Genomic DNA, 26,123 nt, shown 5'->3' with positions numbered 1-26,123 from the left:
CACTTTTACTTGCGCACTAGCTTCCCCCTGTCTCTTTTTTGTGGGGTTTAGAAATATAATTTTCAAATTTTAATTTGATTCATTTAGATTTGATCATTAATCAGTGCTGAGAGAAAGTTAATTTGGTGGAAAATAGATGAGGTAGTTAGAGAGGGCTCTTTATGAAGTGAGCTCAGCATATCACAGACTCTTTTAGGTATATGATAAAGAGAGGAAATAACTTTAAGTCTGCAAGTTTAATAGGACAGAGAAATGGCTTAAATTGAACAGAAAATGAGGGGTTGAGCATTTGTTTAGTTTTTTGTTGGGCTGTGCTTTTGTAACTATATTGAAAAACATATATTGACACATAACATATTTCGAGAGGATGTTTCTATTTTCTGCAGATGTTTAGTAATAAAAGGTGATGTCTTATATATTTAATAAAAATTAAAACAAATTTTTAGTTGTATAGAAAATCACAAAAATCTTTGCAAATAAATAGAAGCACTAAACCAAATATTTGTATCTAATAAAAACAGCAAAATAAGGTGAACTAGGTAAGCCTAAAACTCATTCTAAGGACAAAAGGAAATTATTGGCAAGCAGCACCAGTAACCAACACCTGTGCTGCTTGAGTGAAACTGCTCCCTTAAGTAGCATTAAGGTCACTGTTGTCTTCTGTTTTGATAACATGCTGCCTTCTTAGTTTAGTAGCAGGCTACAGTGTCAACTGCTGTAGGAGAAGAGCCCAGAGAAATACGACACTTTTTAACTCCCTGTATTCAATTTTTTCTCTTGTTTTTTTGCTTTTTTTAAAACTTTGCTTCATAGTTTCTGTTCTTGTCCAGTCTTCTTTTCCCTTGAACGTTTAACTAATTAACTGCTTTTCAAAGCTCGTACTTAAATGACAGAGTAACTTGATTACTCCAAATAGTTCACATGGATTGTATGATTGTGTGTGAGTGATAATGCATTTGAAATGTGTGTGTGCTTTGTACCTCCCAGTGTTAAGAGTCTTTTGACCGTTTGTTGACACTGGCCCCCCTCCTGTATCTAGACTGTCAGTCCTTCTGTTCACTAACTCTTCCTTGCTCTCCCAAACATGCGCAGCGCTAAGTTTAGGACACCATAGAAATTTATAGTTTCTGAAATTTCAGTAAAAAAAATGTAGCGGGGAAAATAGCCAATCATATATTTATGTGACATTATGATATATTGTAAAATTTACGAGTCACCAACAATCATATGAATGTGCAAAACTAAATCACAAAATGAATGCCGACTTTTACTTTTAATCAAATTTATAGTATTTTTCAGCCTTTTGAGTAAAATATATTATTCTAAAGCTTTAAATCCCTGAAAGAGCCAAGCTGTCAGTTGATTTCATTGTTTTTTTTTTTCCTTTTTAATGTCCTCCATGTGTAAGTGTAAAAAGAAAACGGTGCTTCACATGCACTCTGCTTTACCCCCATCTCAGTAAAAACATTGGGATATAGAATCATGCATTTGTGGAAAGGTTTTTTGCAGAGACTTCTGGGAAATTTCTAGGGCACTCGATTTTGGAATTGTAGATTCGGACAGCACTACAAAATGGCGAACGCACTATATAGTGCACTATGTAGTGAGAAGTGAAGGAATTCGGACATAGCCTTAGATTTTCACTTTGTGAATTTGGTGACGTGATTTTTGCTGTTTGAAAAAAAATAGTGAGCATGGACATTGCAAACAAGAACTGGATGGTGCGCCGCTTCTGGTCTTTCCTAGAAGAAACTAATGTTTGAAAAAGGTTCTTAGATATATATTGAAAGTCAATTGACCGGGAGTGGAGGAATACAGATGGTATGTTGTGTGCATTTGAGCTAAATCATTTTGAGGTGAGAAGGCCTCTGTCAGCATAAAGGGGTCTTTTTCAGTGTTGACTCAAAAATTGGGGTGTCAAGTGTGTGTCTGTGTGTAGGGGGGAGGGGGGTGCTGGGGTGGCAGCTGCCCCCCATGCTACTCTGTAGCTCCGCCACTGCATTTTGAAAGCCACATCCTGAGTGTCACTTTTCCAACCCCAGGATCAGTTTCAGCCTTTTGCTCTCAAACTTTTCTTTCTACCTACCACTGGTGTGTATACTAAAAGAACGAAGAGCAGTTTGAATCATTTGAGTACCCCGGAGCCATGCTCTCATTTTCTTTCCTCTCCTATCTCCTCCACTCTTCTCTTCTCCTCATCCAAGGTGCATGACACCTTTGTCTTTCTTATCCACCTTTAAGTGGTAACCACGGTAACATCCAATCCCTAGAGAGATTGGCCTAATTCAATTACCACTCCTTTATGTCAATTAATTAATGAGGCAGAGGGGGAGATTGGGCAAGAGACGGCATAAGCGTAAGCCTGAGAGACAAAGTTATAGTCTTCTTACTCAGCTGTTGCAAGAGCTTTTGCAAAACAATGGAGCTGATTGAGTTTAGGAACCATGAATCTAACATAAAAGTAAGTCAATAACAAAAAAACACTGCTTTATTTCCTTTTGTTGAATTCATACTTTTCTCATCTGATCTGTTCTTTCAGGTCAGTTTTCTTGTTTTATGGGGTTTTTTTTTTGGTTTCTGAACAAGTCCAAGACTGAAGTTTTTGAAACATGCTTGCTGACTTGTCTTTCCATTCATACGTCATCCCTCTATGATTTCTTACAGGAGTTCGGCTGGACAGGGTTCGAGGTGGAAGACAAAAATATAAACGCCGGATAGATGCTGACAACAGCCCCTACCTGAACCCACAGCTGGCTTTACCTCCCAAGAAGCCATGTAAGAACACACACGCACACACCACACCCATAGGCTCATAGGCTCATATAGATCACAGACTGATGTGCAAACTCATCCAGTATTGTATCCCAGATCATACACTAACACTACCAGACAAGCATCAGTTTCCATCCAACTGGAGACAGTTGGTCACTAAAAGGATTTTAACCGACACACAGACTCAGCCACACATAAATAGACATGTTACTGGGAAGGCCATCTGTTGGGACTATGTTTATTTCCTTGTTTCTGCTGCTACCAGTTTGGAATCATAACATTTTATGTGTTTAATATTTCCCCATAAAGGCTTTCATTTAGCTCTGCCTGGATTCATTATTTTGTTTTTTTTTTCGTCTTTTCTAAATAATAAAACTGTGGCCATGGGTCTAGTGATTGAAAAATTAACGAGGAAGAGACCATGTGCAAATGACAGAGAAACGGGTGTAGAATAAAACCTAAACGAGGACATTTCTCAAACTGAGAGAGGAGAGAGGCAGACCAGCCACAACCCTAATCCGGATTAAATCCAATCTGGCAACCACATCAAACTAGGGTTAGCTCTCTAGCTAACCGTCTGCTCGCACACGAAACACATACGCACACATGCACTGAAGATTGAGCAGCGTTTAACAGCCTGGTCCCCAAAGCCCATTTTGCTTAAAGCTGGAACATATTCTGCTTTAGGCCAAAGCCATGAATGGGTACACAACAGCTTACTGCGACTACTAATCATTAAAAATTATGGGATAATGTGAATGTGTGGGCAATATTTGCACTTATACCATTGTTCACTGAATAATTCCACTGTAGATCAATTTTCTTCATCATTTTCAATTTACCCAACTTGATTGTCCAGCTGTGCAAAGTTTTTGCTGTTTCAGGAAAGTACAACAAATCTAAATACTTGATCTGTGAGTATTTTCCGTATTTCTTTTTTTTAATAACTAACAATAAGTCTGCAAAGAAACAACAACGAAAAACTATAAAAAACTATAAACACATGTGAACTTATTTTCTTGTCACACAGTCAATACACACAACCTTTTCCTGTTCCTCTGCATCCCTCAGACACCCTCACAGAGCCCAATCCCCAGCCTCAGCATCCACATTGATTGTGTGCGAACAGAACAATAGCCCAGGGTTTGGAAATGGGCTTCCATTGATTCTAATTAGGGAAACATTAAATAAGATTTACCCACAGATACTGCAGTGTGACTTGGATTCATGGGGCTGAAATGACCCTGGAGCTGAACGAACTGTGTGTGTGGATACATACGAACATTTGTATACCACACAGCCTTGTGGATGTAAGAGAAGTGGGGGGTGGTGGACAGTGTTAGATCAATACAGAACTCATCCTCACAACTCTTTCACTCTCTCTTGCTGTTTATCTCTATCTGGCTGTCGCTCTTTGGACTCATCCTGTCTGTCTTTTGCAATCTGCTCATGGCTGTATTTCTACCTGTCTGTCTTCTTCCATTTTTTTTTCAAGGCTAATCTCTCCCCCTCTTTCTTTTTAGCCCTTTACTCATCTCTTGCTCTTCTATCCTCCGTCAACCATTCCCATGCTTGATTAGTCTTTGGATTAATTTGGAAGCAGGATATCAGTCTGTTGCTAATGGGCCATAGAGGTCTCATCACCACATGTCACCACTAACAGCTGAGCTGTTTAGCTTTCAGTCATATCGTCCTCTTCTGTACGAAGCGTTTTAACATCTTCAGGCACTGAGAAAACAAATACTTTCAGCAATAAATGTTGGTGCGAATTTTAAATGTGGGTTTAAAGGTTCTTCAATCAACCCTTTGAAGAAAGATGGAGAAAAATCGTTCTTTCTTAGTTTAATGTGTGCTTGAACAATACTTCCTCAGTATTCTCACACTTTTCTAGTTTCTTGTTCTTGGTGTGCTGTTTCTTGACTGTGAGAACTAACATTAAATGTGTGTGTAACAAAGTTTTGTTTATGACCACTCACAGGTTAACACCAGACTTGTGGTGCAGCTTGTAGCTCAAACAGGCAACGTATTCACCATCTCTCTGTCTCTTGTCTTTCTCCTTGTCTGGTGTTCATGTCAGTTGCCTTTGGCTGCCTTGCAGATAACAAAATTGTCTCTCACCTGCTGGTGGCTGAGCCAGAGAAGATTTATGCCATGCCTGACCCAACAGTACCAGACAGCGACATCAAGGCCCTGACTACGCTGTGTGACCTGGCGGACAGAGAGCTGGTGGTCAACATCGGGTGGGCCAAGCACATCCCAGGTAGGAGATATGAAAACAACTCTGCCACTTTCCTTGAAGTTGAAAACATTGCTTTTATTTAGAAAAATTACAGAATGAACCAAATTAAGTTGCTGCTTTTTATTATCAACTTCAAAGGGTGGGTGACAGACCAATGGGGTCATAGATACATTTTACACTCTTTCACATCTGTGCAGCTCAGTTTCTCTCCACAGTGAAGGGAAGAACTAAATCTAATCCTCTTAAATAACCCCATTTCCCCTGTAATTCTGAACTAAACTGGATGTAAAAGATCACATGAGATTAGCACAATGGCAAAACCCAAAAATGGGATTGTTATAAATGTTTTCGTATTTATTTATATATTTAAAAAAGCACCTGGACAGAATGCCAAATCAGGTATTAATGCCAAAATTGACAAAGATAAAAAAGGAAATTTAAAAACAAAAGGAGGAAAATAACTAAAAGCTGTCATCTGGTTTTGCTTTTGGAGTGGAAACTTGCAAACAGTTGACAAAATGAGTTTCATAGTCTTTCACATGACAAAATTATATTAAAGCCAAAACCAAGGTTGTATCCCTCCTGTCAATTAATAATAGACCTCAACGAACCCACAATGACCCTGAATAAACTAAAACAATGCTTAAAAAAGTAGATGAACAAGTAAAGTTACTTTAGCAAAAAACCTAAGCAGAGTAATCATAGATGCTATAAGTGTTTGAGGTAAAACAGCAGCTTGGAGGAGCATTGATTCTGTCATACAAACAGTGATCTGATCAAATCCTGATTTCTTCATTAAAACAAACTCCACACAGCCCCTGTACCATTTATCTATTGTTCCCTCTGTTCTTTGCCTTTTCCCTCCTCTCCGAAAATATCTGTGGTTTGTTTTTTTACCAACACAATCTAAAGGGATTCAGTTACACCACCTTACCTGCATGTCATACATTCAATTCACTTGTTTGAAATCTGCCCTGCTATTTTTTTTCCTTTATTTTTTATTTTTTTTGCTTTTTAGAAGTGGCTGGAACAACGTTTACCAGGTTATCTACTGGGTATGGTGTGTTTGCAGTTGTGTGTTCAGGTGTGTGTGCAGGTATGCGTTCTCTGTGCAGCTTTTGCTTTAACAAGAGCAAAGTGCAACAATTGCTTGGAAGAGGAGAGAAGATGGCGTGATTAGATGAGCGAGGAAGGCAATCCACTGCTGAGAGGAAAAGATAGAACTCTTCATCTTCCAAGTGCAAGTGTGTGTTTGTGTGTGTGCGTGCGCGATGTGGACACCTTATGAAATCTTCACTGTTTATAGCAGTGAACAGTGACCTGATGCTTACACCACACGCACAGACAAATGCACGTCCTCACAGGTGATGTACTGTTCGCTCACAGTGGAAAGGAGTGTCAGTCAGAAATATGCCTCTTCAACATTTTTTTATCAGCTTCTGACGCACACAGACACACATACACACCTTAACCAGAAGAAGATAGACCTGTTAACCTGTTTGAAGCCATCTTGTGCGTGTGCACATGAAACATGTCCATTGAGTGCACACGCGCGCACAAGCCTCTGCTTGCCATGGTACAGTAATTTTTTTAATCAAATTGATGGAGCGACTCAAAGACAAAAATGAAAAAAAGGAAAAAAGACAGAGGCAGAAAGGGGAGGTGAAGCCAATTTATGTTTCATGATATGGCTGCACAGTGCTGCACGCACACACACACACACACTTCTGCGATACAAAGGCTGCTAACAGTGGTAACAACGTGTCAAGGCGAGCACCAGGCAGCTAATTTGAAGTCATTAGATGTCTGCCGTAGTGGCAACAATTTGTTACGCTTTCACACGCACAAACACACACACACGAAACACATTGCATACACACACTGAGTTAAGAGCCGTCTGCGTATAGCGAGAACCCTAAATTGTAAACTAATTTAAACATCACTCAGTGTTAGAGAGGCTGCCTGCGAGACAGGCCCCTGGATTACAAGGCTGGGTACGTCTGTGTGTCTGTGTGCGTGCCACTAGTCATGCTCCACACACAGTCACCCAACTAAAGAGATTTTTGACGACACGCACACACATATTTATCTCTGTGACAGGCTCTTTTACTCCAAGACGTATGCATCTCCATACTGATCTGGCCTTAGGCAAAGATCTGATACGTCATTAAGAGAGGAAAATGAGGTTTCGAGAAATGCATGGATCGCGTTATCCTACAACACAAGCTAGTACTTCACACATGCACACGGGTGTCAATAAATTGTAAGCAAACATAGATTCATCTTTAAAAAAAATTGGATCCAGTTGTGGGAGAAATCCTTGCAAATGCTCAATTGTTTCATATATGAACTGTAAGCCGTCACACTCTGGAAACCGGGCTTATGTCGTCAAAAGTTATTATTCATAGGGCATGAAAAGGCCTTAGAGCCCAATAACATGGAATAGTGAAGAGAAGATCTCATTTTAATAGCTCTCATAGTGACAACTCCAGATGCATATTAGGCTGCATGTCATCATGAAGTGTATGTGGAAAGAAGAGCAGTCAGGTGAGAAGCAGAGGAGTAGAACAGCAAATATTTGAACAGAGGAGAACGAGAGAGTGAATTAAAAAAAGAAAGGCCATTCAAAAAGGAACCATTTATCTGTCAGAAGAATTAGTCCTTTCATCCTCTCTTTTCTTTCTCTATTCCTCCTCTTTCTCTCTCCTGCCATAATAACTAAATGACTACTGGGCAGTCATACTAGCAGCTCTTATCTGGACTTGGGGACACAAAAGGGAAAGACAGACGGGCGAACACTTGACTTGACGAAAGAGCAGGGAACGAATAAATGACTGAATCAAGTGAGAGCCAGAACCTATAACACTGTCTATTTTCATATTTTAACAGAACCTCAGCCCTTGCCATTAGGGCTTTTCTTTCTTGTCCTTTTTTTCTTCTTCTCCTTCCTATTATTTTCTTTCCTATTCGAAATAAAGATTTCTCTTAGGCCAACCCCAACACCGACACCCTCCCCCTTCACTATTCACATGCTTCCCTATCTCCTTTTTGCTTCCTCTGTCCCATCCCGCCTCCCCTTCACTGCCCCCCTTTGCCTTTCAGTTTTGACACTCTAGATAGACAGTCTATGTGTCCGCCGTAACGCAGCATGATTGAGCTGTAAAAGGGGGGGATGGGGGTGAAGGGGTGTCGTCGTCAGTCCATTCGTTTAATCGCTCCGTGGAGATATGGGACAAAGACTGTGAATGGTGGTGAGGGGATGTCAGGTGAGAGAAGCATGTAGCGTGCTTCATGTTTTGCACACTCTGGCGTACTTGAACTTTACAACTTGTTAGGTCTTTTTGGGCATATGATTAGGTCAAAATCATTCATTTCAATTCAAAACTCAGGTTGATCAAAAAATGCTGCTTTAGAGTGAAAATGTCCAAGTACTGTATTTACTGCACTGTAGTGCACACCGGATTATAAGGCGCACTGAACTATCAGGGGCATTAAGCGAAACAAAAGAGTCAGACATAAGAGTCAGTCAATCAGACTTTATTAACTGTGTTCACAGTAAAGTAAAACTTGTTTGTAACACGCTACACCATAGCCACGTTCTTCACAATACCTGTAACTCCCAAATGTATTTGCAACAGACAAATACCGCTAAAACAAACGTTACTGTGAATACCCTTAATCCCAACGATGTTGATAACACGTAAAAAAGAAACGTTTGACACCTTGTTAGCTGCGTTAGCATATTCATGAAAACACCTAACCAAACATTTGAAAGAGCACCATGTATCTCATAAAATGGCTTGGAAATCAGTAAACACTACCATATTCAATCCTTCCATAGGGCACTCTGGATAATCATAAGGCGCACTTTCAGACTACTTACGTAGGTCACTGATTTTTTATCAATGTTGAAAAAAAAATGTTTTTTCTACTTTTCTGATGAAGTGTCGTTATGACAAATCCGACTATAAACAGAACAAGGACTAGAGATCCAGCGTGTTGATGTAAATCAAACCTGACTTGGTTTTTAAAGTTCCTTAAACTGGAACTTTCATAATCTGTGTTTTACAGGAAATAAAACTACTAAATGGTGGAACTCAAGAGAAAAAATAAGCTTTTTTTCCCCCTTATCCTGTTATCTATGTAGCTTTTTAAGGACCAAGTCATTTTGCTGTTTTTGCACCGATACTTGTTCTAGTCTTTCTTGTCGCATTGGGTTCATCCTTCTAAAAATTTATATCGCTTTGGATTATTTATTTTTTACAATCACAGATGTAATTTATGTGTGACTGGCTTTTACAATTTTGGCGTTTTCAGCTCTTAACAGGCCAATTATAAAATATTGCATAAAAGCAAAAAAGTATTCAATGGTTTATTAAAAGGTTTAGAAAAAAGATTTGTCACCCATTTTTAATCTGAATGGCCCCAAAGAGTGTTTAACCCAAGATTATTTTGACTGAAAGTCTATATAGGCTCCTCAGTTTCTGTTTTTCATTTGACCTACCACCTTCTCTCTCTCCATGGTATCTTTAACCTCTTCATTGTCAAGTCAACCTCATCTCTCAACCCTTGTCCCCTCCCACGCTCCCCTTTTCTCATGCTCCTGGTAGGGCATCTTTTTTTCTTTTTCTGCAGTCCTCTGTGCATCTTTGCAGACACAAGCATCAGTTTTATCAAGTTATTGTTCAAATTTAGACTTTTAGAACTGGATTTTTAATTCCTCATCTATGAAATCCAAAATTAAATCCAACACTGACCCGATGACGTGTCACACAATGAGGTCTCTAGGAAGAAAAGTGCTTCCTGACTCGGCTCTCAGCTGTCGATCTGCAGCGTTCTTTTCCTTTTGGACATGTTATAAATGGTTTTCGGTTAGAGATTTAGTCAAGCAGTCACACAGTTAGCCATTCCCACTGGCTGTAGGGCTGTTAGTTAGCCAGCCAGTAAGTCAAGTAACTACACAGTCAGTCAATCAGCCAGAAAGGCACACAGTAGTCAGCAAATATTGATTAATAGAAGTGTCCTGCTCCTTTTAGCAAATCAAATGTTGAGTCTCAGCAGCCAAGGGTAATGTCCATACACGCAACTACACATCCACACACACACACACACACACACACATACTTGACTTTGAAAGTGCAGCCCTCTAAATTAACACTGACACACATTATAACACTTCACAATGAGCTCTGGTTGGTGCAGAACGGCATTGTGTGTTTTGTTGTGTGTGTGCAGTGAGGCCAGCATGTAAAAGCCTCCACTGGTGATGATATCACTAAACAGGGTTCCTGATTAAGTCTGGTGATGTCATCAATCAGCAAAGAGCTTTTTGGGTAAATTCAGGTCTTCTTCCCGCTCTCTGCCCCCATCGACCCCAACACAGGCACACAATACTCCTGATGTTCCCTCTATGTTGTTAAAATTGTGACATCAATAAAAAGAAAATCTTAAATAACAATTTCATTTTGGCCCGATGTCCTAATTTCCTCCATCTCTCCGGTTTCATCATTGTAACTATTTTCCTCTTTTAATGGGTCTTCCTCTCAAAGGTTTTCCATGGTCATGAAAGCACAGACACATACACACACACACACACTCAGGGAAATTTGCTCTCATTCTGTCGACAAGGCAAGTTCACCTCGACAGCCACAGCATGCTGAGTGCTTCCTTAAAATATAAACAAAAGACAGCAAACGAGTGCATTCACATGACTATTTCCAAGCATAAGCACATACGTAGATGTGTGCACTGGTGGCAAACACTGGTGTAGTTAACACTACTTAAGTCCACACATGTAAAGTAAAAATGTGTTCAGCAAAAAAATAATAAAGTCAAAATTCTTTGTTTGAGGGGAAATAATCTAAACAAAACAATTTGCTCTGTTTTTCCAATGATGTAATCATTGCCATTTCTTTTTGTGATAACAGCCAATTAGGAATGACTTTGTTAGGTTAGGCTTGGATTTAGGATCAGAAATCAGATTTTGTTAATGGCTCTTGCTCATTTTATTGTAAATTATGCCTTTTCAATACGTTTTATCTCACAAGAGAGAAATTCCAAGCCTGTGTCTGTGGTCTCTGTTGATCTTTTCTCAGCTCCCTTTGCCGTGTTTGATTTCCATTTCAGCTCATTCCTAAAGTAGATAATACATTTAGAAGCCAGAGCCTTGTGTGTGTTTGCCCATGTGCTAGCGTGTTTGTCTGTTTCATTGTCCACATTAATGCAAAACAGATATCTTATTTTCCACTGCACCAACACCACAATTCCCTCTTGAAGCTCACACAAACAAACACATCCCTGTTTGCAAACCAAAACAAATATTGATTAAATCAAATTAGAAAAAGAATATTTGATATCTGAGCTTAATATTTGGATTAAGTTGGTTTTTCATTATTGGATTAAGCCTGGGGGAGGTAGAAGTGTTGCAACAATATTAGAGGAGGGAGATGGGGAAACTTTTTCTCTATTTTTTTCTTCCCAATTTTTCTTTTTTATCAAAATTCTTAGTAAAATTATTATAAATTATTATTACAAATGTGAATATACATGATGCAACTCATCATATATCAGCAGGATGCAGTCTAAAATATAAAGGATTAGTGAGAAGCTCTGCCAGACATTCAAACATGTACAGCTTCCAAATGCTGCTTTAAAAATGATGCAATCTATTAAAAATCTCAATTACAGAATAAAACCCAAACACTACTTGCAAGAAGGAATTGTGTTGAAAGCTTTTTGTCAATAATTTTGTTTTTGCTGGAATCAACGTGACAAAAAAAGACTACAAACCTTGACGCTGTGGCATTTACACTCAGTGAATCTTTTATGGTTTTGTTTTCAGCTTAATTAAATTCCTAAATTTATTTGTCTGTTAGCTTTTGGGGCACAGTCTACAGACGAAAAATGGTGAACCACACGGCGTCAGATATTAATTTTTTGCACATGCGCATGATACGTGGAAAAACTTCAGCTTGTTGACATTCACTTTAGCTCCACTTAAGTAAACCTGTTTCCAGGTTTACAGACTGACAATTAAAAAAACGTGAAAATTATAAAGAAGCAGCAATATACAGTGAGTGTTCACATGTGTGCACATGCACATGTTTGACGTGTGTGGATAACAAATAAATCAGCACACCATCTAAGCCCATCAACATCAAAGTCATTACTAGTAAACAGTCAGATTTTACTACTTTCAATTTGCTTTTGTGGATGTGTATAAGTGATGGAGTGTGTGGTTGTCTTAGAGAGAGATGATATGATATGATATGATATGCTGGCAGGGCATAAAGATGGATGATCATAATTACGCAGAGGCCAAACTCCATTTCAAATCATCATCATCCTATTCTATCTGTTGGAGTGCACACGCAAATACACATGCCAAAAGCACATACAGGGATTCATCCACCTATACGCACACACATCGCACACCTATGCATACAGCAAATCTCATGGAAGAAGGGATAGACTTGTAATGGCTTCACATTATTTCTGCCGGTTCACACAAAGTTCACAGACAGCCTTCAGATTGTCATTCTTTCCCTGCCTCTGTCTTTTTGTTTATCTACTTGCTTTTTTTGGTCTTTTTTTGAGTCTATCCTTCCAGTGTTTCTTCTGCCTTTCCCAACTTGCTCCTCTCCTCTTTCTTCATCAATCGTTCTTAAATAACAGACAAGAAGATTCATTTTTTCCACCAGGGAATAAGCAGGTGGGGAAATAGGATTGGGGTTGGCCTGTCACCAGCGGGGAACGACTTATAGCCAACACACAACACATCAGCGCCCAACAGAAAACACCTGCAAGCGGCCAACAATTTACACATAATCCTTCATTGATGTGCAGCCACTCATTTTTTTAAATGAAATGTCAACCCCTTTATTCTCTTTTCTATCCATTTGGTTTCTTTTGGTTAGAGTCTATGAAAAGGGGGGAGCAGCAATGTAAGAGCTGAAATCATACAATGCATCCAATTGGTAGAACTAAAAATTTTAAGCTGTTTCCATAAAAAATAAATGTTTTTTTGTGTTGGCCAGAAAACTGAGTGTCTATGTAAAATTAGACTCTTTTGTTCTATATAAGATTATTTTTTTAACATGGAGGAATGAGCATGTGATTGGCTGATAAGCTTATCCAAAATTTAAGTTATTTTTTCTCAAATTGGATAACAATATATTTAAAAGATAATTATGGTATTCACATTTCCAAGAACCCTGAACTACATATGTAATTGGACCCTTAAGGATGCACTATCTCCTAAGATGAAACCCGTGATGTCGTGCTGTTTGCAGTTGTTCATCTTTTGGCACATCCCTACAGGGGCCACCACAGCCCCAGGAATCACATGAATAAGCTTGGGTTTGGCAGAGATTTTAACGGCAGGTGCCCTTCCTGAAACAACCCTGTTTTTACCCGGGCTAGGGACAGGCGCAGGGAGACCCAGACCCACCGGGCCCCCTTGTGGCTACATAGTTAGGCAGTAGCGTGAAGGGTCTTGTCCAAGGATCCACACTAGATTAAGCTTATCGCGCCCCCTGGGTAACAAACCTAAACATTTTAGAAATGTTGTCATTCATAGTTGTTCTTTCTTATTTTCCAGTTATGATTTAACTTTATCTTACACTTAGATTAGTGATGCACATTGGGATTTGTTTTATGTTTGCACACAGTTGGTCTTGCAAGAGTTGGCCATTTTCCAACTACTTAAAAAAGACCAGTGGTCTCCCAGGGCATCCAAATACACACAAAAATGTGCACAGTGCTAATACTATGTGTATTTTTGTTTCCTTTTCATCTTGATGGGGTGTTTCATTTGCAGGCTGCTATCATAACTGTCTCTCCTATTGCTAGAGTGAGACTGATGGGCTTTTGCCTGATTGTGTGTAACTGGTGTGCGCAATTTCCACTTCAAATGTACTTAAGTGGTAATTTCCATGACTCTGTAGGGCTGTGTTAATCTATTGTTTACTTGTACCAAAAAAAAAAAGGTCCTACATATTTAAAACTTAGCGATGCATAACCCACATTGTTGTATACACATACACACCATATTTGGTTGCATGTGGGGGGGAGTGCTGTCCATCAAGCCACACACATAGCCGAACCAAACCATTGGGTTAGTTCCTGATGATGACATATGAGTTCCTGGCCTTGGTAATGGCTGTTAAATCTCATAATTACACGCTTCTTTATTGCAATGCATAATGACCCCGAAGCACTCTTGGACAATTAATTAAGATTTTCAGCCTGGGCTTTTTCAGACCCAGATGAGGAGGTGGAATGATGTCTTATGTCTTGAAGCTAAAGATATAAAGACATGGTGCTACAGGAGAGAAGGCTCAGTGTGCATTTGTTTTCATCTTGGTCTTTCTTCCCATCTGTTTCCATATCTCTCTTTCTATTTGTTCATTCATCGCTTTGCTCCAACAGTTGAGCCCTTCCTTTGCTGCCTGTCCTCGATGGTGATATTGGAGACCATATCTCTAATCTGTGACTGGTAAATTAATCCCTGTGGAGTTTCTGTAGTCCTCTCTCTATGGAAGCTTCGGGGGATTAGACAGATAAAATCAACACGCTCTCATAATCTCATATACTGACAGCAGGCATGGACAGTGAGCACCAGGTTCTGTTTTAAAGCAGTAACTAGCACAATTCTGTTTGCACATTAGTAATGCCTCACAGATCTTCATCTGAAATATATATTTTACTACTTTTAAATATTTTTGTTTTATGTTGAAAAGAAAAAGTTTTAGATGTTCAGCTATGAATGTAATAACTGCTCTTCTGCAATTCCTGCTTGTTGCCAGTTATTCCCACTAGTTTGCTGGTTACAATCCTTTCTTGAGATATCCACCCTTCACTGTCTGATCTTTTTGCTTTTATTACAGACTGTAAAATCCTATCCGTTTTATTCAGTGTTACAGCCTGGATGTGAGAAATCATTACCTGGAAATGCTAGTGTCTTCTTTTGGTGGGAAGTTACCACAATGGTGTATTGATGTTGTGTAATGAACGCTCAGGGACTGACCTGCCAGTCGCAGGTAAAAGTGTTCAACTTAAAAATCATTCAGATATAGACACCGGTCATGAAAATCAATACATCCCAATCAAAAGAGAACTGTTTTTGCTAACCATACATGTTGGTCAGCAGCATTGCATGTGTCTGTGTCAGAACGGGATGGACAGGGGACAGTTGGTGTGGAAGCTGCTCAGCTCTGTGTACACACAGTTAATTCCCCTGACAGATTTGCGAACACACACATGCGAGCACACGCAGAATGGTCACTACTGCTTGTATCAGCATTATATTGATGGAGGGAAGGGCAGGTTGCAAAGGTGGAGGATGAGAGGAAGACAGATGGGCTGTGAGGGAGAAAAACTCAGTAAGAGAGCACAAGACGCATTATTCCAAAAAAAAAAATGAAAATGCAGACTTTTGCATAAGTATAATTATTTTCGCTGAGACATTCTGAAGGTTATCATTTGAGTTGCTCTTTTGGCTCTTTATGGAATCGAGAAGAAAGCAACGAAGTGATCATTCCCTTACACTCACACACAAACCTCCACACCTCCTGACACTGCCCTGGTGGAACCAGAAGTGGGTAATTAAAATGTAAATATTGATATTTTATTATTTGAAATAGCTCTACTGCGTTGCTCTTAATGTCACTCCATCTGTCATCTCCGCGGAGACTTGGGGTTGCCCTCGACGACCAGCTGCCCCCACCCAAGCAACCCTGCCACGGTGTCAGTGTAGTGCTCCACAACCAGCTCTTTATTGCTGCGATTCCATTTTGGGTCTAATTAAGTGTTAAATATTAGTACCCGCAACCACATCGAACGCACGTGCACACGCATACACACACAAAGTACTCATCTAGGCAACAGCAATGGGAAGATTTTAAGTGTTAATCTTGCAGTGCTGCTGATGGTGTCTAATGTATGCAATTAACAGTGAGCCCGGGCTGAGGGTTTTGTAATTAGCTGGCTGTTCACACTGATTAGAGGCTACCGCAACCCTATGACTGCTCAGCTCTCCCCCAGGCCGCACAGAGAAAAGGGGGAGTGAGGTGGAACGAGAGGGCAAGAAGGGGGATGGGACGGGAGAATAAAAGATATTTTACTCATCAGTCTTGGGTAGCAGTAAAGTACAGTCACACAATTCACACCAAAGGTAACAAATTGGGTGTCAACTAATTGTCCTGATTTTGCAAAACCACGTTTCCATCTTATTTCACATTCATGTAGTCGTCAAAGAAAAGATCCGTAAATCTTGACAGTATGAAACTATAAGAGGTATATTAGGCAAAAGTATAAAATAATCTGGTCTTGAGAGCAAATGTTGGTCTAAACTGACTACCGGCTTAAAAAATCTTTGTGCAGCTTGATTATGTTTATTCCTGCTCCAAGTGCTGCTCATCAGAGGTGAGCAGTCAAGAATCTCAAACAATAGCGCTTCAAGAAAGCTTTGTCCAATCCCCTTGGTAAAAATTTGGAAATTTAAAATGTTTAAAAACTTTTCGTAACTTTGAACAATTGATGTTTTAATATAGCATCAATACAAAAACATGTGCTTTTTCTCAATTTATTAATGAAAATAACTTTAAGGTGTATGTGTGTAAATCAGAGTTCCGTGTGTGTCTGCGAGATCCCTTTAAATTAACTGGTTCTCTAGGTTGATTTGTTTCCATCTCGTTGCGCATCTCTGTGTAATTGGGTCAGCTGATGGATATGTGTGTGTGTGAAGGCCAATGTTTGCCAGCATTTGCTTTTTGTGTGCACCTATCTTGTGTGTGTGTGTGTGTTACAACAGCCTGGCCAACGCCAGCACAGGGGTCTGTGTTCATTTTGGCTAGTGACTTTCCTTATGGTACGGAACAGCTTGAGATGAATGCACACGCTCCTGCACAAGCACACGTGCATAAAGCACCACATGGGAACACTTGCACTGTGCAGCATTTAGTAACATGCATGCATTTAAATACAAACACATACAGAACAGGACTGAGCAAAAGGGCCGCCCTAAGCTGTACACAGTAACACTTTGTGCATACAAAACAAACACAGGCAAGGCTGCAACGGGATTGTAACTGTGGGAAGCTTCATGTGTCCTCATGCAATCTACATCTCAGTGGGCCAGTAGACTTAAATCTGTCCCCTGCAGAAAACAATACGCACTCGGGCTGAACACAAACAATACTTCTACCCTCTTTGAAAACCAGCAAGCAACTGTTAAGTTTAAAAAACCAATTAATAATATCAATTTCCTCTATGAAATCAAAAAGTTGGAAAAAAATGTCACTACGCCATGTTAATGGTGTTATGTCTGATTCTTTTATTTTTGTGGATCTGCCTATATGAAAGGAAATTTCCCCTTCAGCGATGTTTGTTTCCCAAATTGAACATTTTTTGTGGCGTGGACAAAAACTTTTTGCCTGGAGATCTCCTTCGATCTGGGCCCATTCATTTGACATGAATTGCCTTCTCACGATAAAAGTTGCCTTTAAACAAATATGTCACAACTTGCATTTTCACATTTTGACAGAAAGTTAGATTTTTTGAGTTTTTGTAGCTTTGTGTTCTGAATGGACTCCTCTAAGGACTTTGTGATAAAATGTTGCAAAGGTTTAAAAGGTCTCTTCCGATTCATTTCTATTTTTTCTACATTGTAAAAACAAAATTTAAAGTTGGAGTATCACATGAAAAAGTTGCCTAAACAATGCTGCCGCATGCAAAGACTTGTAATAACAACTGAAACCAGATCACATTTGAAAAATATTTTCTTAACTGCTGCATTGATACATACACACAAATATAGAAGACTTATTATCCAGCCTTAATTCTACAAAACAACTCTATTACAAATGTACTTTTACAAATGCACTGGAACAATTGTAACACACATGTAGACAGGTACTCTCATCACAGATACTTCTCACTGGTTTCCATTTGCCCTGTAACCACACAAAAACAAATATAGGACTCCTGGTTATGTGTGTTCATGTGCATCTGTGTAGCAACTGGAGCGTGAGAGAGGGCTATCCAGTAGGTGTCCGCGTGTGTCTGTGCCAGAATGTTGTGCGGTCTCGAGTGTAAACGTGCAGTCAGGACTCATTTGGCAGACAAACAGGCCACAGGGTGGCTGGGGAATTGACGTGTGTTTGTGCGTGTGTGTTTAGGGTTTTTTTGTGTTTGTATCTGATGGAGAAAAGGGAGAAGGAAGACGAAAGACAGCACAAGAGCAAGCAACAGAGGTTACGTCTGCATGACTGCACGGTAGCCTCTTTCTGTCAGACAGTGCACAGCACTTTCACAGCATCGTTTCAACACATGCGCACCCACTTTTTTATGTACAGTGAAGCATGCCGCTTTTTGAAACCTGAACAAACAGTAAAAGCGTTTGCTTTTGCACTTTTTGCACCTAAAAATGCAATTCATTGTCTAACAATAGTCTCAAAGACCCAATGTAATAAAAATTGGGTTTTTAACATGTTTTTGTGGCATTTTTCTCGTGAAACTGTATGACTGGATAGCTCCGATATTCCTCTGCCTCCTTGTTGCACCGATAATGATATGTTGGGGTTGTAATCTAGCGGGAGAAAGTGTAAGCAAAGGGATGTTGGGAAGTGAGGGCAGGCTTACTTTGCACAAACAGTTCAGGCCACAATTCAGAGGCAAATTTCGAATGAACTTCTGATGCTGTGTAGAAACTACATATTTTTGCGATTTTGGCTAAAAACGGCATAATCATATATAAAAACCCACTGAGAATTATTTTTATCATACAGTCAGGACCATAAATATTTAGACAGAGACACATTTTTTCTAATTTAGTTTCTGTACATTACCACAGTGAATTTTAAATAAAACACCTCAGATGCCATTGAAGTGCAGACGTTCAGCTTTTATTCCATGGGTTGAACAAAAAGATTGCATAAAAATGTGAAAAACTAAAGCATTTTTTAAACGCAATCCTTTCATTTCATGGGCTCGTAAGTAATTGGACAAATGAAATAACTGAAAATAAAATGGTCATTACTAATATTTGGTTGAAAAGCCTTTGTTGGCAATGACAGCCTGAAGTCTTGAACTCATAGACATCACCAGATGCTGGGTTTTCTCCTTCTGAATGCTCTGCCAGGCCTTTACTGAGCGGCTTTCAGTTGCTGTTTGTTTGTGGGCCTGTCTGTCTGAAGTTTAGTCTTCAACAAGTGAAATGCATGCTCAATTGGGCTAAGATCAGGTGACTGACTTGGCCATTCAAGAATATTCCACTTCTTTGCTTTAATAAACTCCTGAGTTGCTTTGGCTGTATGTTTTGGGTTGTTGTCCATCTGTATTATGAAACGCCGCCCAATCAGTTTGGCTGCATTCACCGGATCTGCGCAGACAGTATGTCTCCGAACACCTCAGAATTCATTGGGCTGCTTATGTCCTGTGTCACGTCATCAAGAAACACTAGTGTCCCAGTGCCACTAGCAGCCATGCACGCCCAGCCCATCACACTGCCTACACAGTGTTTTACTGATGATGTAGTGTGCTTTGGATCATGAGCTTCTCCACGCCTTCTCCATACTTTTCTCTTGCCATCATTCTGGTAGAGGTGGATTTTCGTTTCATCTGTCTAAAGAATGTTTTTCCAGAACTGTGCTTTTGTTAGATGCTTTTTAGCAAAGTCTAGTCCAATCCTATTCTTGAGGCTTATGAGTGGCTTGCATCTTTCAGTGTTCCCTCTGTATCTACTTTCTTTTTATGGTAGACTTGGATTTTGATACGCCTACCATCTGGAGAGTGTTGTTCACTTGGTTGGCTGTTGTGAGCGGGTTCCTCTTCACCATGGAAATGATTCTGCAATCATTCACCACTGTTGGCTTCGGTGGACGTCTAGGTGTTTTTGCGTTGCTTAGTTCACCAGTGCTTTCTTTCTTTCTCAGGACACTGTTGATAATACTGTAGCAATTCCTCAAATGTTTTTTTTTCTGGTTTCTCAGCTTAATGATGGCTCCTTTCACCTGCATGGAGAGCTCCTTTGACCGTATGTTGTCTGTTCACAGCAAAATCTTCAAAATGCAAGCACGAGTTCTCTAATCAACTCCAGGCCTTTTATCTGCTTCACTCATAATGACATAACAAGGGAATTGCCCACACCTGCCCATGCAATAGCATGGAAGTCAATTGTCCAATTACTTACGAGCCCATGAAATGAAAGGATTGTGTTTAAGAAATGCTTTAGTTTTTCATATTTTTATGCAATCTTTTTGTTCAACCCAAGGAATAAAAGCTGAAAGTCTGCACTTCAATGGCATCTGAGGTGTTTTATTTAAAATTCACTGTGGTAATGTACAGAAACATAATTAGAAAGAATGTTCTTTGTCCAAATATTTATCGTCCTGACTGTAGATCAAAAGATGATCAGAGTGGGAATTTAAAGTTCTTGTTTTTTGAAATTTGTGACCAGAGCTGAGCTGACACAGCTGTGCAGCCGGCAGCAGCAAACCAGAGTTACAGCGTCCTCACAAACCTTCCTCCTCCCTCAGTGAGATGCCTTATCAACAACTGGGCAGAAAGGAAATGTAATTAGAGCCAAATAAGGAACCTTTCTTTTGTGAACTGAAATCACAGGTATGAAAGAAAGGTCTCCAGCCCTCCCACCTCCTCCTCTCCTCCCAACACCTCTTTTACTTTCGTATTTCTTCTATCCCACTCTCTCTCATGCTCTCTCACTCTCCATCAATACTTCTCTCTCTCCATCATCAGCACTAAATTCCCATTGATGTTTCTTTTCTTCTGTTGTATCGATCGCTTCATGAGAAGGAGGGGAGGAAGGGAAGAAGGGAAAGATGGCGTTATCTGTTAATTAATTTGTCCTGAAGCCGGCCGCCTATTAATCAGACAGATAAGAGGCATTGGATGGCTGAACGGCGCAGACAGGCTGGTGGGGAGAGGGGGAGAGGTCTTCATACACACAAACATGCAGATAGGGACACACATGCAGAGTCTCACACACACACACATACACTTATGGGAATGTAATCATACAGACAGAATACAAGCTTTCAAATGAAATAACAAGCCAGCACTGTTAATTAAATTCAAATGCTAAACACGGGAAAAAAGATGTTCCTAAAGTGCAGAAAATTGTTTCACGCACGTCTTACACACACACATGCAACACACTGACCTCATCTTGATAATAATCACCGATGTGCCTCAATAAGAAAAGATGCACTTTCAGCTCAATAAATTAATCATGGGTGTTTTAATTATTGGTGTTTTCTGTGTGGATGCGGGTTTGTGTTAGTGCATGTTTATGTTGATAGGTTTGCACTTTTTGTATAATTAAAAGGGAGTTGATTGTTGATGACCATATGCACAAACTTTTTATTAATAATCAGCTCGTCATGCAAGTATCATTTTTGATGATGTTTACACTTTTAGAAGTTTTATGACTTTGTACATTTATAACAACCCTTTTATCTTAATTTAAAATCAAATACTGTCTTTTGGTTCAAGCTTCCTTCACGTTGTTAGTAAGGTCAATATTTGAAGTTTCAATAATTCATGATCACTTTTTCTGAGGTCCAACCAAGACCCTATTTTCATATCTACCGAGAATCCTGTGGGTGACATCAGTAATATGTATGTTTACGGGATCGACACATCCAACCAAATCCAGCTTATCAGCTCTGCAGAGTATAGTGAGTCCTGTGAGCTTTAACCAGATGTCCTGGATAAAGGATTGAGAAACACAGACCCAAGGTTTTTTGCCATAATACACATAATGCATTTGGTAAACATCAATTAAAACCTATGAAAACAAACCTGTCAAAGCTAGATCAAACATGGAATGGAGGTTTACTGATTTGGGCTTGTCTTAAATCCAAGGAGGTGGCTGTTGCTCACTAGGTTAAACAGCTATCTGCTAAACGGTTGGTCAGGGCTTCATGTCTCAGGTAAGACAGACATTGTGTCCCTAGGTAAGACCCTTAACTCCTCATTGCCCCCGATTGTAACAGTAATGTGTAAGTCACTTTGAATAAAGGTTCTACTAAATGTAATCTCACAGGACCTGATCATACTCCACTCTGAGTCACATTAGAACTTCTCTGTTTGGCTATGTGTCATTTGACAGCATAAGCAGACTTTTTCATTTGACCTTATTGAAATGAATTAGATGTTCTAAAGCTATTTTATTGAAACTTGATATAAAATTTGACTGGATTCATTTGAATCAGACTACAATAAATTAATAATCTAATTACTCCTAAAAACATTTCCAGTAGAGAAGCTTACAAACAAATGATCTTTCCGCATTCTTATCAAAATCCACACTTTTACTCAAAAATAAATACCATAATAGAACCATTAGAGGGTTGTAAAGAAACCAAAAGGCTGCACACATCAATTAACTAAAGAGAAGGGTTAAAATAGAAGGGGACAAGATGTCATGGAATTAAGTACAGAAAGTGAAAAATGTAAAGGTGCTAAAAAAAAACGTATTCACCAAATGTGTACTTTTGGATTAAATGCATCACTGAGCCCTTAAAATTAAAAAGACTATATACATTTAGAATACATAACAAGGGACATCACTATACAGCATTACTCCTTACCAATGTTTTGTCCTCACTTACCCTCCAGGCTGAACAGTATCAATAAGTACCCACGTGATAATTATAGCTATGTCAGTATACATTTTCCTGTCAACTATGAGTGGTGCAATCCTATAGAGCTCAAAACCCCATCGCTCCTGTGACCAAAGTGTGTGTTTATGTGTAATAAAGAGCTCCTTAAGAAATTCACGTCTAATCATTTTTGATTATTTCATTGTCCAAAAAAAAGACTGCCAGTTGGCAACAACTCTGGCATCTTCACTTTACCATGTGTGTATTTTTGTGTGTCATCGAACCAATTTAGATACATTCCAGTAAATTCCTAAGAATTTATATTTATTTATAAATGTGGTAATATCTGTGTACATGCTTAAGCAAGAAATCTTACCTAATGAGTATGTACCGTGAATGTGTATTGGAGATTGTTAACGGTATAAGATAAAATAAATTAGTGCGCATTGCAAACAACAATAGCTTGCAACTTGGACATAATTAGACGTCTGCCATTACCTGTCAACACATTTTGAGATAAGAGGTCTTAATGCACATGTAGGACTTGCCACACATCTTAAGAGGAGACACTTTGCCGCAGATGTTGTGGGAGAAATATCTTCTCTCTCTCATCTATCTGCCTCTTCTGGCAGAATGTTCCTCACACAAACACATACTGAAGAACCTCTGCAAGGTCTGACAGGTGTGCTTGCACGGCCCACTGTCTTTGCATTTTTAAACACATGGCCCGTGTGGCTGTTAAGGATTGCACTCAGACACACATATGGGCAGGCAGGCAGGTGTGAATGGACAGGTGTGCGAGCAGAGGACAGCTGTGAGGAGAGGTGTGAGTGGGCAGGTGTTCCATTAAAGAAACAGGAAGGTAAAGATGGACAATATATGTGAGAGTCGCAATAAAGTGATCCAAGTGAAAAAAAAGTAATTTTTTTAGATTTAAAAAATAAGACAAGAATTATAGATAGAGTTATAGATTGCGACTGAAGGAAAAGTCTGATAAGCAAATGGAAGGACATGGATTGACACCAAAGAAACCAGTAGGTTTAAGGCCATAGGAGAAATGAGTGTGTGTTTTCTAAGAGCGCAGCAGCAATGGCCAGCATTGATTCATGGAGGTTTGGCAGAAGGAGATAAGGCCTGCTTCCCTCAGAGAATAGCCCAGGGCACATGGGAGAGCGGAAAGAAGCAGACAGAGGAGAAGGACTCTGGTCAGGTGGATGGATGAGAGGTGGGAGGGGAAAGAGAGAAGTCGACCTTGACCCCCTTACTTGCTTTGGAACAAGCTTTACTGTTTTCTTTGTCTTGTTTTTTACCCAGAGTAAAGAAATGCCCCCTATTTACCAGTTTGCTTCTTGTTGAATGCATAAATTAATAATGCCTGTCCTTTGCTCTCTTTCTCTCTTTCTCAGGTTTCTCCACACTGTCTTTGGCAGACCAGATGAGTCTACTGCAGAGTGCATGGATGGAGATCTTGATCCTGCGTGTTGTGTATCGCTCGCTGTCATTTGAAGACAAAGTAGGTTTCTTTTGAACTTTATGCAAGTCCTAGTTTGATCTGCAAACTCAACTTGTCTCCAATATTCCTTTAGCTGGTGTATGCTGAGGATTACATAATGGATGAGGATCAGTCTAAACTAGCCGGACTGCTGGACCTAAACAACGCCATCCTTCAGCTGGTCAAGAAATACAAATCCATGAAGCTAGAGAAAGAGGAATTTGTCACTTTAAAGGCCATTGCTTTGGCTAATTCAGGTTTGAAACTCTTCACTCTCAGCTGTTTTTGTCCGTGCGTGCTTGTGTTTGACTGATAGAGGAGAGTTAATCCTAGGAATCTCCAATCCCGTGGGGCTCATTTAAGCTGAGCCATCAGAAGACTGATTTCAGTAGTCTGCATCCACACACGCTCTCAGAAGCTTCTACAGCACAGTAAATATTGATGGAAATATTTTAACAGCTCAAACAGTTCTCTTTCTTTTTATTTCCCTTTGAATGCAAGGATGCGGTACAAACATGCAGGAACACATTCAATCTGAATCCCACCCCCAAACAAAGCGGCAGTCCCTTTTAAAATTAACATAGCCGTCCCTTTAGATGCCTGTTAAATAAGGAGAAATCATTAGATCCCAAAACCTGTCGATACAAGCCGCTCTGTGATGTGTCCAGCTGCATTGACAGCTGACTGACACGCAGTCCCTCACACACACACCTACTCTTCCTCTCATGACCCGTCTTTTGAACTTTGTCTTGGAAGCCAGCCAGCTCTTCAGTACTCTTTAATTACAAGGGGGGAGCTGTCAATACAATGTGTTTAAATGGAAGAATGCAATACGAGATTTTAATGGGAAGGGAGAAGCTTTTCATTCTGCTGCCACCACCACCAGCATAATGTCAGTCATCACATGTGGAGGACTGGGACTGTAATTTTGAACAAATTTGAAACAAAACAATCACTTAATTTGGCTTTTATTTCGAACTTCACTATCATTTATGTTCTGAGAAAAGGAAATTAATTTTATTGAAACTGTACTTTCATATTTTATATAAAGAAATAAAAATAAGAATTGAAAAGGATACAGAAAATACACAGTTCATTCATCTTACTACACAAATACACTTAAAAAAACTTCATGTAAATTAGTGAAATTGACATGTAGCTGAACTACTCTGCATTTAAACTGCTTTACCTTCTAAGTGATTAAATCAAAACAACTAAAGCCTAAATGCAGCGCAAACCATGTAACCCACTCAGCTGGCTTTTCAAGACAACAGAATGCTAGCATTAGCATTTTGAAGGGCACTGACACTAATTAATTCACAGGATGCTAATCGTCTGCATTAATGAAGCCAAGCCTTAAGAAATGTTAGAAAACGTGCCCCACATGTAAAGAAAGTTAAACTAACCATGGGAAACGGGAGGTGTGTGCTTGTTTTTGTGCATGTGAGTTTATGCACGCTGCTCTGTTAGCATGTGTGCTTTAACAGTCTGACATGCTTGTGCTCATTAGTGTTCTGCTGTTTAACTCATGACAGTTCAGTGAATTTCAAAACAGACCAAAGACATTTCTACCAGTTTAAACCCACAACAAATAAACAACAGGTGGATTTTATTTACCGCGGCTTAACCTTCCCTCCCTGCGCAGAAAACCACCCTAGAGTGAAAAAAGAAAATCAATAGATTTTATTTAATCTGTTTATTACAATATACTTTTTTTTTTCTTTCGCTCTTAGCATCTCACTTCATCAAGCACAGTGTGAAAAAAAAACAACAACCAGGAAATTTAAAAACAAATGAAAGCTGAGTTATTTATTGATCCCCTCAGAATCCAGCCCACTAACCAGCCTGGTCCTGCATACTGATACATGCATTACACTGTATAGATCTGTTTGATGCCATTGTGTGTGTTAGTTTGCACATCTATGTCCGAGCTACCATGTTGACATATTTCATTTTAGTTGTTATTTTTATACCTCTCATGTTGTAAAAAATGTAT

At 39.5% G+C, this 26,123-nt stretch overlaps 1 protein-coding gene across 6 annotated transcripts in view; it reads left to right on the top strand.

Annotated features, from left to right (window-relative positions):
• The window catches only part of LOC100125509 (estrogen-related receptor gamma type 1), a 64,150-nt gene that overhangs the window by 31,455 nt on the left and 6,572 nt on the right, over window positions 1-26,123 (top strand). For 4 of the 6 annotated variants that reach the window (XM_011491047.3, XM_011491072.3, XM_011491053.3 and 1 more), the window contains 4 exons: window positions 2,665-2,775; window positions 4,850-5,032; window positions 24,042-24,148; window positions 24,222-24,384. In XM_011491047.3, the coding sequence (XP_011489349.1) occupies window positions 2,665-2,775; window positions 4,850-5,032; window positions 24,042-24,148; window positions 24,222-24,384 (564 nt within the window). The remainder of the gene's footprint in view (window positions 1-2,664; window positions 2,776-4,849; window positions 5,033-24,041; window positions 24,149-24,221; window positions 24,385-26,123) is intronic. The other 2 variants (XM_011491062.3, XM_011491066.3) reach the window with 1 other exon arrangement.

This window comes from Oryzias latipes, chromosome 3, assembly GCF_002234675.1.
Source record: "Oryzias latipes chromosome 3, ASM223467v1".
NCBI lineage: Eukaryota > Metazoa > Chordata > Actinopteri > Beloniformes > Adrianichthyidae > Oryzias > Oryzias latipes.
The sequence above is the reverse complement of the archived record's forward strand: the minus strand, read 5'-3'. Positions and strand labels throughout refer to the sequence as shown.